This window comes from Setaria italica, chromosome IV (genome assembly GCF_000263155.2).
Source record: "Setaria italica strain Yugu1 chromosome IV, Setaria_italica_v2.0, whole genome shotgun sequence".
In the NCBI taxonomy this organism is placed as follows: domain Eukaryota; kingdom Viridiplantae; phylum Streptophyta; class Magnoliopsida; order Poales; family Poaceae; genus Setaria; species Setaria italica.
In genome coordinates, this window is record NC_028453.1 from 12,513,438 (window position 1) to 12,529,233 (window position 15,796).

General features: G+C 42.2%; 1 protein-coding gene across 1 annotated transcript; it reads right to left on the bottom strand.

The window, feature by feature from the left end:
- Positions 1-9,442: 9,442 nt before the first annotated feature.
- Positions 9,443-10,965, bottom strand: LOC101767043 (protein HEADING DATE 3A). Its single transcript, XM_004965158.3, has 4 exons — positions 10,626-10,965; positions 10,383-10,444; positions 10,183-10,223; positions 9,443-9,885 (listed from the first exon to the last, which is right to left on the bottom strand). Exons 1-4 carry the CDS (start codon positions 10,827-10,829, stop codon positions 9,659-9,661), a joined length of 534 nt encoding a protein of 177 aa, XP_004965215.1. The 5' UTR covers positions 10,830-10,965; the 3' UTR covers positions 9,443-9,658.
- Positions 10,966-15,796: the final 4,831 nt, after the last annotated feature.

A 15,796-nucleotide genomic window follows, 5' to 3' on the forward strand; every position in this document is an offset into this window, starting at 1 on the left:
TTGCTAATTATAAGTAAACAGAGCTGAATTAATACTTGCTGCAGTCATCAATACAATCATAGAAAAATGTAGGTACTTCTGATTCACTTGCATTGACTAGTTGGATTTCTTTTGTAAGTTCTGTTACCTAATATTTCTGTGAACTACTATTCTTCCTGTATGCTTGCTGTGAACTAGTAATAATCTTCCTGTATGCTTTAGTTGTCTAGGGATTCTGTTGTCTAGCCTGTCAGCCAACATGTCCATGTCTACAAACATGTCAGAAAGCTCAGATGATTCAACTCAAACACGATTTCCTCGCCATTCCTCTCAGTACCGTTTCTTCCGAATCTGCCTTTAGTCTTGGAGGTAGGATTCTTGGGGAGTCAAGAAGCTCACTAACTCCGGAGATGTTAGAAGACCTTGTGCGTGGGAAGGACTGGTTATTCAAGGAAAAAGATGCAAGCAATGAAGGTATACCCTCTTCTGTTTTTGACATATGTGACTTTGCACATTCTCATGGTCATTTAAATTTACTTACCATATTATCATTTGCATTGCAGGTCAAGAAACTAGTGAAGATCAGCCTACTGACATGGTCACCTTTGTCACTCCATCAGGTACAGCACAGCACATACATCCTGCTGTATATGATAAACATGCTTCATTAACTTCTGAATAAGTATGTTTTTTCATCAGGTACAAGTCTGTCGATTCCACGTCAGGAACTCAGTCAAGTTCCTACATTCTTGTGAAGGTATGATCCCCTTGTAACTATAACTCAGCCATTTAAAAATAGCTTGTGGTTGGGTACAGTGATTCTCTTCTGTTTGCCATTGAGAAATAGCTTGTGGTTGGACCAGTGATTCTCTTCTGTTTGCCATTGAGAAATAGCTGATAAGTTAGCAGTACAGCAGCTGCCACAAGTTTGTTTTGTTTATCGCTGGTGCACGTGCCATTTTTCAAGTTTGGTTCTTCTTCTATGGAGTAACCTGTAAACTGATGAGAAATCCAATACATCTTGAACTATTTCTCTTTCAATTTTGTGTACTAGTCTGTAAAGCTGATTACTATGTCAAGCTGTCAGCTACTAGAAATTTTACAATATGGAAACTAGACGAATGAAGTAATTAGTATACAGGGGTTACTTTTTAGAACATTTTTACGTCAGCAGTACGCCATGATGTCTGCACCAACTGATATGTCTTCTGCACACGATTTTCGTCATTCTAGATATGGATCTAGTTCTTTATGCCCTACACTCTGTATTCTGTAGCTGTCGGCGATAATTAGCATATATCCATGAGAATTAGTAGTTTTGAGAAATGAGAACTGCTTGATGGTTGCCACAAGTGATTTTTTCTGTCACAGTAGTGAATTTTTCTGTTACAGTAGGTTAACTCTTGGTAGTCATTTTAACTCTCAAGTTGGTAGGTTAACTCCATGGGATTCCTTTCTTGAGTACAGGAACTGTTTGCTGTTCACTATCTATGCCTTTGTATTTGCACGTATGACTCAATTAAAGTTGGATTTGTGCATTGTCATCAGCTAGGTTATTTCTCTTTACATAGATCTTGCATTCCTGAGAAATGGCCATGAGGTATTCCTCTCAGTTAATAGCATGATCACAGTTACTCAGTGCTCCTTAGCTCTGAGTGAGTTTGGTGTTTGGCATGTGAAATTATAAAGTAATAATTCGTTCAAGCTTTGAGGAATTTAAGTGAATGATGCTGGGTAATTGAGTAGTAGAAGTACCAGCTAATTCATAGCAGCACCTGTCGCGGTGTCGTTCTGCAGCCTTATTCGTTGCCTTTGTCCTTCTGTTGAGATGCAGGAGGCCTTTCAATTGGCTAGTGCTTTTAAAAGTTAAATCTGTAGTCATGGCTCCACTGAAGGAAAAACTGATGGTTATGTGTAATTGGATCTTATCTTTTGCTGCTTGTGCCTGTGAGAGCTGGAACTGGAATTGAACTGAATCTAAACAAACAGAATTGGATTCCTTCTTATCAGCATTGCTGGTTCTCTTAATGAGCCATCTTGTTTTTTTTCAGAGCTGGGGGCGTAGGCGCTTTGCGTAGGAGAGAAATCAAGAAACGAACACGAGCTCGGCCGGGTTGGATTCTGACGATCTGTCTGATGCTAGGCGATTGCGTCCCGGCATGGTCTGGGCTGTGAGAGCTGGACTGGGTAAAAACCCCTGCGGCAAACGCTGGAGGACGGTGCGCGGTCCCCCTCGCCTTTGGTAGCTTGCCGTGAGCGCGCGTCGAAATGGGCAAAAGCCACGTACACGCTCTCGTTGTTATCCACCATTTTCATTAGGAACTCCATGTGTGTGAGAGAGTGCGTGTGTGTGTGTGAGAGAGAGTGTGTGTGAGAGAGAGGGCTCTATACATTCTGCATTCTCCTACAATGTACATGGTGATAATCATAACAACTATAACCATCAGCATGCGCTATAAAATGTATAGATTTCTCTCGCACCGTTTGGTATTAGTACGAGAAATTTTATGGTGCTCAAAATGTTTGAAGGTAAATCAAATATTGGTCAAAGCTGCTCAAGCCTGGCAAACTGTGACCACGAACCAAACAAAGATAGGTGCGACAGAAAAAAAGGTAAGAGACTTGTACAAGGCATGTGTATATATAGCAACTGTTCCTTCCTGATTCATCTTATAAAACTCTATTCGATAAAAGATTAGATTGCACACAAAAAAAAAACACTGAATTAGTCGTGCCCATTTAAAGAAGACGACAAGCATGTACATGTTGGGCTAAAGATCTGTAGGATCTTACTGGGTGTTCATTCGGTGCTGGAACAGATGGAGTTCCCGTATGCTCAATCATTGGCACTTTATTTGTAGCAAGTGGTCCAGAATCAATTTGTCGATACCTGAACATTTATCCAGGTCAAGTGGATCCATAGCAGCTAAATTTAGTCAACTTAAATTTAGCTGACCAAACTAGTATTTGAGCCGCATCTTTTGAGCTTTTTGAAAAAGTTGATGCTAGTTTTTTGGTGTTTAGCTTTCTGAGCTCAATAAAAGACGAAAAGTTCACAAAACTGATCTTTCAAATTTTAATTTTCATATAAACTCAACTTTTCTAGTCTTCCGGCTTTTCGAAATCTGCATAAGAAGTTCGTTGTGCCAGGAAACTCAAACTAACAGACTTACTCCCTGCGGCTGTGGTGATGCACGCGCGGCTCATCCCAAGAGAGCAGGATCTAAACATTCCAGTTCCATAGGTCCGGCCAAGCATCCCTTTGTTTGGTGGTGTGAGCTGGAAGGAGGAGTTGGTTGCCCTGGAGACTCGAGAAGCGCGCGTGGCCTGCACATTGAACATTGAATCCACAATCTGCTAGCTTTCTTTTGTTTGTCCAGGATCCTAAACTAAAGATGATCCATATGCATCCGTAAGAAATCACTACAAACAACACACTTCGATCTCAAAGGAATCGGATGCCACTTGACGTGTTCCGACAAAGTTTTATACAACACATCATGACTAAATGACATGACAACAGAAAGATTAACTTGTCTAACTCGAGGTCGCAAAGGTGTCCATCAACCAAAACAGATGCCTCGATTCTGTTGTTATCAAGTAAAGCTACCACTTCCAGGATTCCACATTGAAGCACATATTCATACGCTTCGTATCAACGGTTAGTTTTCCATCCAACACTTTCTTGTTGCCACTATTTTTTCAAGACTGCCTACAGTGGCGGATCCAGAACGGGGCTGCGCCCCGGGCTAAGCTGCTGATTCACACCTCCTGAGCCTCCTTTTCTCTAATTAAGATCATAGTTTTTTTAGCTAAACACCACATATGTTAAATGGGCTACATGGCTTGCCCCGAGCTGCAGCCCGGGCCCTAGATCCGCCCCTGGCTGCCTACACTGCATTTTGGTTGCACAAGCCCCCAATTCCTTTCCTTTTTGTCCCACCTTTGTGAGACTTGACCTTAACAAATGCATGGAGAATTAGATTAGGCAAGATGCAACTTGCTTTGCATAATGCACAGAGAATCTATTTTCCAAAGAAAAAAATAGATGTTAGAAGAATAAAAAAAAAGCAAACGCATGAACTTGAGTGCTCGGCATGTGGATGAAACTATTCCGTGCTAGGCACAAACTTTATTTATGTAGGGTTGTAGAGTGTTTTTTTTCTGTCAGCAGCAGGAGAGAGTTGCAACAGTTGAAGGGAATGGAAGACTGCAAGTGGACTGGAGAGTGGAGACAAAGACGAGGGAAAACTGGGAGAAGCATGTTACGGTCTTGCTTTGCTCAACCGCAACTGAGTGGAACAAGCGAAAGGTAGAAGAAGGAAGAACAGACAAGCGAAAGGTAGACGAAGGAAGACCAGACGAACGAGAATGAGCGAGCGGTAAAATGTTCTGTTATTTCTCGTTGCCGGTCTTAACAGAATGACCCAGCTTATATTCAGTTACAAGACCTTTGGCCCGGCTTATATTCAATTACAAGACCTTTGGCCCAATGTTCACTGGCACAACCACACGGCTCGCACACGGCCCGCGCGCACACAATAGCCCAACAATCAGCCCAAAACACTAATCACTCGGCTTCAACCTCTTTGAGCTCATCAGGGCCATAACACTGCCCCCTCCTTGAAGTCCAGCTTGCCCCCAAGCTAGAGCATCAGGGAAGCTACGCTGCAAATCAGTGATTTCATCCCAGGTGGCAAGTGAAGCTGGTAAACCCGCCCAGTGCACAGGTACTTGAGACACCGAAGATGATCCTTGATGCACATGCACCAGACAATGATCAAGAAGAGCAACCGGAGTTACCTGCACTGGTGAACTTGCCGGCAGAGTAGGCAATTCATGACTAACTGTTGCTGATGATGGAATGTGCCATTTGAGCTGAGACACATGGACAACAGGGTGAATTCTACAATCTTCAGGGAGCTCCAGCTTATAAGCTACCTGACCAATGCGTTGCAACACTTTGAAGGGCCCATAAAACTTGAAAGACAACTTCTGATTGGTTTTGGAAGCCACTAAAGTTTGAATGTATGGTTGAAGCTTTCATCCTTTGCCTGAGCTTTCATCCTTTGCCGTGCCCTGAGAAGTTGCTGCTGAATCAGTTTTGTCAGTAAATTTCATTCTGTCAACCACTCCTCCAATTCAAGAACCGAGCAAGCATTCAAATTAGTTATGCCAAAGTGCCGTGGTGGATGGCCATAAAGAACTTCAAAAGGTGTATGGCCCAAAGCTGAATGAAATGATGTATTATACCAATATTCTGCCAATGACAACTATTTACTCCATTGCCTCAGGCAGGAATGGACAGAACACCTTAAGAATGCTTCAAGACATTGATTTAACCTTTCAGTTTGACCATCAGTCTGTGGATGATATGAGGAGCTCATCAACAATTGGGTGTCAGATATTTTGAAAAGTTCTTGCCACACATTGGTAATGAAGATTCTATCTCTGTCAAAAATAATAGCCTCTGACAATCCATGTAATTTGTAAATATTGCTCATGTACAACTAAGCTACTTGTAAAGCTGTGAAAGGATGAGATAATGCCATAAAATGAGTATACTTGGTGAACTTGTCCACTATTACTATAATAGCATTCATTCTGTTAGAGGAAGGCAGGCCCTCCATGAAATCCAAACTAACCACAGTCCAAGGTGTAGAAGGCACAGGAAGGGGTTGTAATAGACCTGGTGGTTTCACGTGCTCAGCTTTAGCCTGTTGACAAACTCAGCACCCCTTAATGTAATCTCTAATTGTGCCCTTCATATTTGGCTAGGAAAATAAAGTTTTAATTCTGTGATAAGTGCCATGAAATCCAGAATGACCACTAATGCCACTGCTGTGTAGAGTTTACAACACATGCTGTTGAGCCAACTTGTTATTACCAATTCACACCCTGCCTTTATACTTGATAATTCCATCCACAATAGTGTAACCTTTAGAATCAATGCCAGAGATAGATAACTTAGTCAAGATTTGTTTTGCAGCTGGATCCTCTTTATAACTTTGTAAAAGCTTTTCGACCCATGCTGGTGTGCAAGAAGAAATTGCCAAAGTTGTCTCAGTGACAGGACATTTTGAGAGAGCATCAGCTGCTGCATTATTGATACCCTTTTTGTAAACAACCTTGAATTGTAAATCCATCAATTTTAGTAAAGCTTTGTGCTGTAACTTTTTGTGTATCCTTTGGTCAGTCAAGTAAAGGAGGCTCTTATGATCAGTTATAATAGTGAACTCCTTGTCCTGCAAATAAGGTCTCCATTTCTCCATTGCCATGAGGATTGCCATGCACTCCTTTTCATAAGTTGACATTCCCGGGTTCTTTGAACACAGTGGTTTGCTTAAGTAAGCAACAGGATGATCATCTTGCATGAGCACAACACCCAATTCTTGATCACTTGCATCAGTTTCCAGAACAAATTGTTCGCTAAAATTTGGTATGGCCATAACTGGTGCTTCTACTAAGGTTTGCTTGAGCAGCTGAAAAGCCTCCTTAGTTGCTGGTGTCCATTGGAATTGAACCCCTTTTTTTTAATAATATAGTGAGTGGCCTGCTTATCATACCATAATGCCTGATAAATTTTTTGTAGTATCCAGTTAAACCTAGAAAACCCCTCAACTCCTTGAGATTTGTAGGTGTTGGCCACTATTGAACAACCATAATTTTAGAAGGTTATGTGGAAACACCCTCAGCTGAAATGTAATACCCCAAATATTCTATCTGTTGCTTGGCAAAAGAACACTTGAACAATTTAATCAGAAACTGATGATCTTGAATAATATCCAACACTTGCTTCAACAATTGCACATGTTTACCAAATGTGGCTGAGTAGATCAAAATATCATCCATGAAAACCAACACTCCTTTTCTCAACAGCGGCTCAAAAATTTGATTCATAATACTCTGGAATGTAGCTGGTGCATTTGTAAGGCCAAAAGGCATGACCAAAAATTCATAAAGGCCACTGTGAGTTCTAAAAGCAGTCTTGTGCTCATCACCTTTGACAATCCTAATTTGATGGTAGTCCAACCTGAAGTCTAACTTGGAAAACCATTGAGAGCTAGCCAATTCATCCAATAGCTCATCTACTACTAGAAGTGGATGCTTATTCTTGACAGAAATTGAGTTAAGATGTCTATAATCAATACAAAATCACCATGTCCCGTCCTTTTTCCTTACTAACAAAATAGGGGATGCATAAGGACTAGTGCTTGGCCTAATTGTTCCCTTCCTTAACATCTTAGTTAACTATTTCTCAATTTCAGACTTCTGAGCAAGTGCATACTTGTAGGGTCTGACATTGACTAGCTGGTCTCTAGGAATTAAATCAATATGATGATTATATTGTCTTTCACGAGGTAATGTTGTAGGCTCTTTGAATAAATGTTTGTACTCCAGTAACAACTATTGTATTTCAGGGTGAACTGAAATCTTGTCATGATTTGTGACTGAGTGAAGCATCCCCAATTCTTCTTTCAACTAGAACTTGAAAACCTGAGGAAGCATCTGCACACAATGGGTGACAACTTTCCTTCTCAAGAGACCCTTCACTTTTCTGGTACTAATGGCTGTGCATTTTTTCACTTCAGGTTGAACCCCTTTCAGAGTAATCCTCTTGCCTTTATAAGTGAATTTCATAAGTTTCTTCCTTCAATGCACCCACATGGGACTACATTCCTCCAACCAATCCTCTCCAACTATCATATCATAGCACTTCAGGGCTGACAAGAATGTATGCTTTTGAGTGGCCCATTGTAAATTGGGAATTTTCTTAGTACAAGTCATGGGACTGCCATCAGTTGCCACAAAATAAGTTGTTGCACAATCATGTGTTTGGTACTTCAACTGATCAGCCAAGCTCTCACTAATGAAGGAACCCACACTGCCTGAATCTACAAGGATCAACACCTCATGATTTCCTATTGTGCCTTGCAACCTCATAGTTCTTCTCTTTGAAGTAACTTGAGATTTACTATCTCCAATTGCTATGACAACATCATTCTCCTGTTCATCATCACTTGGACAACTATCACAGTCATCAGTATGCTCCAGGGCATCCAACAATTCTTCAATCACATATAATGGTACTTGTGGAGGACACTTGTGGTTGTGGCCTCATTTCTCCCCACATTTATAACATAACCCATTCTTCTTTCTAAATGCCATCAGAGACTTAACCTTGCTATTAGGGTCACTTTTGTCAACCTTAGACTTGCTTGGCCCAACTTTCTTAGATCCACCCACCTTGTTTTTATCTGTCCCAAAAGATGGCTTGAAAGTTTTTTGTGAAGATCCTTTACCACCCCTTTGCCTTAGCTTGCAGCTAGTTCATTCTCTTGCAACAATGCTAAAGAAGATGCTGTCAACACATCTTTTAGCCTGTGCAAAGCAATTGCTACTCTAATTTCTTCTTTGAGACCACCCAGAAATCTGGTCACAAAATATATGTCATCATAGGCAGTATTGTACAGTAGGATGCCATGTGAAAGTTTCTCAAACTTCTCTAGGTACTCTGAAACAGAACCAGACTGGCGAAGGGCATCAAGATGACAAAGCTGCACTTGGTACTGATCTCTATCGAACCTGTCAAAAACAGCATCACAGAACGTCTCCCAATCCAACATCCTGCCTCTGCGCTCAAATGTTTGAAGCCACACCACCGCAGTACCCTTGAAATTGAGTTGTGCCGCGAACCTTGTCTTCAGGTGAGGACTCACCGCATACACCTTGAAATACATCTCACATCGATCACGCCAGAGCCTTGGGTTATCACCGTCAAATAGAGGAAACTGAAGTTTGGGCAAGAAAACATATCTGGTCCCAAACTCGCGATTCCCGGTCTGCGTGTCAAATTGAAGGTGAGAGGGGTCAGGGAACGTACTCGTGACTAGGCGTGGTGGATGAGATTTGAGGATCCCTCTGCCAGCATCCCGGTTGTTCATGTCATTGCGGTGTCCGCTGGGCTGCTCCGGGGTCGACGCGGGGGAGCGCGCTGCCTGCGGTGGAGCTATGTTGAAGTCGAAAGGATTGATCCAGCTTGGCGGTGGCGAAGGCGGTTGTCGCGGAACCGGCGGCAGTGCTGACTCCAGTCGATGCAGACACGTCGCCGCTTCCTCCGTCTTGTTCAATAATGTTCCCAGGGAGCTATCCGTCATGGACTGCCAAGCCTCGAGGCCGTTGATCTTATCCAAGGACTGCTGCATCATCAACTCGAATCCCCTGAACTTCCTTGTGAGATCCTTGAGAGTGGTTGTCATTTGCGTCTAGATCTTCGTTGACTTTCGGAGCGGTGCCGGATCTCGCGGGTTGGGTTGCGCGAAAAAATTTTGTGGAATCTATGGTGGACTAGGCTCTGATACTAATTGTTACGGTTTTGCTTTGCTCAACCGCAACTAAGTGGAACAACCGGAAGAACTGGAGGAAGAATAGACAAGCGAAAGGTAGAAGAAGGAAGAACATATGAACGAGAATGAGCGATTATTTCTTGTTGCCGGTCTTAATAGAATGACCCGGCTTATATTCAGTTACAAGGTCTTTAGCCCAATGTTCACTGGCACAACCACACAGCTCGCACATGGCCCGCACGCACACAACAACCTAACAATCGGTCCAAAACACTAATCACTCGGCTTCAACCTCTTTAACCTTATCAGGGCCATAACAAAGCAGCTTGCAGCTAATGGGGTGTGGAGTCGTCGGAGCCGGCCTCGCGCTGGCAGTTGAAGTAGACGGCGGCGACGGGCGGGCCGAGGTTGTAGAGCTCGGCGAAGTCCCTGGTGTTGAAGTTGTGGCGCCACCCGGGGGCGTACACCACCTGCCGGCCCAGCTGCTGGAACAGCACGAACACGAAGCGGTGCATCCCCATGGTCGGCCGAGGGTTCTCGTAGCACATCACCTCTTGCCCTGCGCTCATCATCACCAGAGCCATGCATGCATATCGATCACATACACAATCGTTATCAGTACTACTTGTACATGTGTAATAATGTTTTGAACTAATTAATTAACCTTAATTATGTGTGTGTAATTTATCTCCTTCTATGTAGCCGATCGACAAGTTTAAATAATGCCTGTGCAGATACGTGTTGTGTGATTGTGTCGTGTGGGTTTGATTTTCTTTTTCCCCGTAGTAAAAAGCTAAGCTTGTCTGGTGGACAGAGGGTAGCAGAGACAGATTAAGACAGGGAGCTGATGGCTCACCAAACGTTGCCCCGGTAGTTCCTGGAATATCAGTGACCAGCCTGCAGCATGAGAAGACAAGAGAGTGGATCAATCCGTATACCGTCATCATTATCATGACAAGATGTACATGCACTAGCTCTAAGCCTCTATACAATGGTCTAGCATATACACTACAGAGTCTGAGAGAAGAATAATCATCTGAATAAAGTTTTCATTACCAGTGCAAATACTCCCTCAGGTTGGGGTCATTTGGGCTAGGAGCATCCGGATCAATCATCACCTATGAATCAAGGAGCAACACAAAAATTAATTAAGTCATATACGAAGTCATTTTGTTTCTTTTTCATTCAGCTAGGCACGTACGAAATTAATCACTGATAATAAGATATACATAGAAGTAATTAATGGTTAATAATGGTTATGTGTATGCTGCGACGACGACGACGACTTCAAAGACGTACGAGGGTGTAGAATGTCCTCATGTCGGGCCCGCCGACCTCGACCCTGGGCTGGTGCGAGACCATGGACGGCTTGAGCTCGCAGCCGTTGGCGATGGTCCTGGCGCCGAAGCTGACCTTGAGCTTGGTGGTCTGGGTGAAGGGGTCCAGCACGTCGCCCACAACCCTACCAACGACCAACGGGTCCCTGTCCCTGCCGCCGGCCATCTCGTCGCAACTTGCTCGCACGAACAGGGGTGTTTTTGTACTTGGCTGAGACCTGCAGCAGCAGCAGCAGCAGCAGAGCTTCTTCTACCTGTAGCCTTGCTTGGCCTACTGGTTATTTCCATGCTCGTGTCCTGGCCACTTTATATAGGACTCCGTCATCGATCGATGAGCTCACTGTGCTTGTGCATGCTCGAGTTCATGCGTTTGCTTTTTTGCCGATTCTCAAGGCATTTATTTTTTCTTTGGAAAATAGATTCTCTGTGCATTATGCAAAGCAGGTTGCGTCTTGCCTAATCTGATTCTCCATGCATTTGTCAAGGTCAAGCCTCACTGAAAGGTGGGACAAAAAGGAAAGGAATTGGGGGCTCGTGCAACCAAAATGCAGTGCAGGCAGCTGTCTTGAAAAAATAGTGGCAACAAGAAAGTGTTGAATGGAAAACTAACCGTTGATGTGAAGCGTATGAATATGTGCTTCAACGTGGAATCCCGGAAGTGGTAACTTTACTTAATAACAACAGAATCGGAGCATCTGTTTTGGTTGATGGACACCTTTGAGACCTCGAGTTAGACAAGTTAATCTTTCTGTTGTCATGTCATTTAGTCGTGATGTGTTGTATAAAACTTTGCCGGGACACATCAAGTGGCATCCAGTTTCTTTGAGATCAAAGTGCGCTGTTAGTAGTAATTTCTTAGGGATGCATATGCATCTTCTTTAGTTCAGGGCCCTGGACAAACAAAAGAAAGCTGGCAGATTTTGTGGATTCAAAAATCAATGTGCAGGCCACGCACACTTCTTGAGCCTCCAGCACAACCAACTCCTCCTTCTAGCTCACACCACCAAACAAAGGGATGCTTGGCCAATGTTTAGATCCTGCTCTCTTGGAATGAGCCGCGCGTGCATCACCACAGCCGCAGGGATTAAGCCTGTTGGTTTGAGTTTTCTGGCACAACGAACTTCTTATGCAGATTTCAAAAAACTAGAAGGCTAGAAAAACCGAGTTTGTATAAAAATTAAAATTTGAAAGTTCAGTTTTGTGACCTTTTCGTCATTTTTTGAGTTCAGAAAGCTAAACAACAAAAAGCTAGCATCAGCTTTTCAAAAAAGCTAAAAAGATGCAGCTCAAATACTAGTTTGGTCTGCTAAATTTTACTTGGCTAGATTTAGCTGCTATGGAACTAAATTTGACCTAAATAAATATTAGTTAGCTAAAATGTTTTTTAGCTGACTGAACCTAGCTAAATTGATAAAAGACCGAATTATCTCTCCACATTTTTTATCAAAAAGATTGATAAGAGGTGGGACAGAGGGGTAGGATAGATAAATATCTCTTCAATAATCATTTAGCTGGCGGATCTAAACACCTCTAGCTAAAATTTAACTAGCTAAAAAAGTACTAAAGTTTAGCTAAATAGGACCTTAGTGGCAGTATAGTATGGGCAAGAGATGTGTTATACAAGCTATTTTGGATCCACCAGCTAATATTAGATGGCTAAATTTAGCTGCTATAGATCCAAACATAATGAATGCTATCATGGTAATAGTGGACAAGTTCACCAACTATGCTCATTTTATGGTATTATCTGATCCTTTCACAACTTTACAAGTAGCTCAGTTGTACATGAGCAATATTTACAAATTACATGGATTGCCAGAGGCTATTATTTTTGACAGAGATAGAATCTTCACTAGTAATGTGTGGCAAGAACTTTTCAAAATGTCTGACACCCAATTGTTGATGAGCTCCTTATATCATCCCCAAACTGATGGTCAAACTGAAAGGTTAAATCAATGTCTTGAAGCATTCTTAAGGTGTTCTGTCCATTCCTGCCCGAGGTAATGGAGTATATGGTTGTCATTGGCAGAATATTGGTATAATACATCATTTTATTCAGCTTTGGACCATACACCTTTTGAAGTTCTTTATGGCCATCCACCACAACACTTTGGCATAACTAATTTGAATGCTTGCTCAGTTCCTAAATTGGAGGAGTGGTTGACAGAACGAAATTTACTGACAAAACTGATTGAGCAGCAACTTCTCAGGGCACGACAAAGGATGAAAGCTCAGAGAGATAAGAACAGAACTAAGAGATAATTTCAAGTTGCTGATTTGGTGTATCTTAAACTTCAACCATACATTCAAACTTTAGTGGCTTCCAAAACCAATCAGAAGCTGTCTTTCAAGTTTTATGGGCCCTTTAAATTGCTGCAACGCATTGGTCAGGTAGCTTATAAGCTGGAGCTCCCTGAAAATTGTAGAATTCACCCTGTTGTCCATATGTCTCAGCTCAAATGGCACATTCCATCATCAGCAACAGTTAGTCATGAATTGCCTACTTTGCCGGCAAGTTCACCAGAACAGGTAACTCCGGTTGCTCTTCTTGATCATCGTCTGGTGCATCAAGGATCATCTTCGTAGTCTTAAGTACTTGTGCTCTAGGTGGGTTTACCAGCTTCACTTGCCACTTCAGATGAAATCACTGATTTGCAGCATAGCTTCCCTGATGCTCCAGCTTGGGGGCAAGCTGGACTTCAAGGAGGGGGTAGTGTTATGGCCTTGATGAGCTCAAAGAGGTTGAAGCCGAGTGATTAGTGTTTTGGGCCGATTGTTGGGCTGTTGTGTGTGTGCGGGCCATGTGCGAGCCGTGTGGTTGTGCCAGTGAACATTGGGCTAAAGGTCTTGTAACTGAATATAAGCCGGGTCATTCTGTTAAGATCGGCAATGAGAAATAATAGAACATTTTCCCGCTCGCTCATTCTTGTTCGTCTGTTCTTCCTTCTTCTACCTTTCGCTTGTCTGTTCTTCATCCAGTCTTTCCGATTGTTCCACTCAGTTGTGGTTGAGCAAAGCAAGACCGTAACATGCTTCTCCCGATTTTCCCTGATCTCTGTCTTTCACTCTCCAGTCCACTTGTAGTCTTCCATTCCCTTCAACTGTTGCTACTCTCTATTGCTGCTGACAGAAAAAAAACACTCTACAATCCTACATAAATAAAGTTTGTGCGAAGCACGGAATAGTTTCGTCCACATGTCGAGCACTCAAGTTCATGCGTTTGCTTTTTTTCGATTCTCCAGACATCTATTTTTTTCTTTGGAAAATAGATTCTCTATGCATTATGCAAAGCAGGTTGCGTCTTGCCTAATGTGATTCTCCTTGCATTTGTCAAGGTCAAGGCTCACTGAAAGGTGGGACAGAAAGGAAAGGAATTGGAGGCTTGTGCAACCAAAATGCAGTGTAGGCAGCTGTCTTGAAACAATAGTGGCAACAAGAAAGTGTTGGATGGAAAACTAACCGTTGATGCGAAGCGTATGAATATGTGCTTCAATGTGGAATCCTGGAAGTGGTAACTATACTTAATAACAACAGAATTAGGGCATCTATTTTGGTTGATGGACACCTTTGCGACCTTGAGTTAGACAAGTTAATCTTTCTATTGTCATGTCATTTAGTCGTGATGTGTTGTATAAAACTTTGCCGTGACACGTCAAGTGGCATCCAGTTTCTTTGAGATCGAAGTGCGCTATTTGTAGTGATTTCTTACGGATGCATATGCATCGTCTTTAGTTCAGGACCCTGCACAAACAAAAGAAAGCTTGCAGATTGTGGATTCAATGTTCAATGTGCAGGCCGCGCGTGCTTCTGGAGCCTCTAGCCCAACCAACTCCTCCTTCCAGCTCACACCACCAAACAAAGGGATGCTTGGTTGGGTATGTGGAACTGGAATGTTTAGATCCTGCTCTCTTGGGATGAGCTGCGCGTGCATCACCACAGCCACATGGATTAACCCTGTTGGTTTGAGTTTTCTGGCACAACAAACTTCTTATGCAGATTTCGAAAAACTAGAAGCCTAGAAAAACTGAGTTTATATGAAAAATTAAAATTTGAAAGTTCAGTTTTGTGAGCTTTTCGTCATTTTTTGAGCTTAGAAATCTAAACACCAAAAAGCTAGCATCAGCTTTTCAAAAAAGCTCAAAAGATGCAGCTCAAATACTAGTTTGGTCCGCTAAATTTTAGTTGGCTAAATTTAGCTGCTATGGATCCAAACTTGACCTAGATAAATGTTAGTTGGCTAAAAAAATTTTTAGCTGACTGAACCTAGCTAAATTGATAAAAGACCGAATTATCTCTCCACCTTTCTTATCAAAAAGATTGATAAGAGGTGGGATAGAGGGGTAGGATAGATAAATATCTCTTTAATAATCATTTAGCTGGTGGATCTAAACACCTCTAGCTAAAATTTAGCTAGCTAAAGAAGTACTAAAGTTTAGCTAAACAGGACCCTAGTGGCAGTATAGTATGGGCATGAGATGTGTGATACAAGTCAATTTGGATCCACCAGCTAGTTTTAGCTGCTATGGATCCAAACAGTCTCTAGCTAAATGCTAAAGATTCTTTTAACTTGTTGAACTAGCTAAACTGGCATAAGACCGAATTGCTCCTCCATCTTTCTTAGAAAATTAAGATGGGTGGATCGGAACAAAAACAGGACCAAACATGATAGAATATACACTGTACAAACAAACAAATAGTTTTCTAAAAGCAATTCAACAGCACATAAGTGAGGTGGTTGAGGAAAGGGGTGGGATATGAGAAGTTTGTTTGAAGAGGCGGAGATACTAACGTGGGTTGTATAAGATGAGATGAGGAGGAGACTTTGAAGAAGTGCGATGATCTTGGTAGTAATGGTGCATGGGATGAAAGAGGAGGCGTTAGGGAAGAAGAAACAAGGGACAACAAATGGATCTTTTGATACGTTTTGACTCCGTTGTCTAAATATTGAAGTTTAATTTAGTGTGGTTTACATAAGTATGTGTGAATAGTACACCAATCTGAGGCAATACTGCCATTTTCATTTTAAGGAATTGCATAAACCCTACAGCATTTCATTTTGATTTTGATTTTGAGTTTGAGTTTGCTCCTTGTAAGCGATTTTGTTGCAAAAGCCAACCTAGTAACTGGGTCTGG

Coding starts and splice junctions, on each gene's coding strand:
- LOC101767043 (XM_004965158.3), bottom strand. CDS start 10,829: ATGGCCGGCGGCAGGGACAGGGACCCGTTGGTCGTTGGTAGGGTTGTG. Junction 10,224..10,382: donor CTGAGGGAGTATTTGCACTG/GTAATGAAAACT, acceptor CTCATGCTGCAG/GCTGGTCACTGATATTCCAG. Junction 9,886..10,182: donor AACTACCGGGGCAACGTTTG/GTGAGCCATCAG, acceptor TGATGAGCGCAG/GGCAAGAGGTGATGTGCTAC.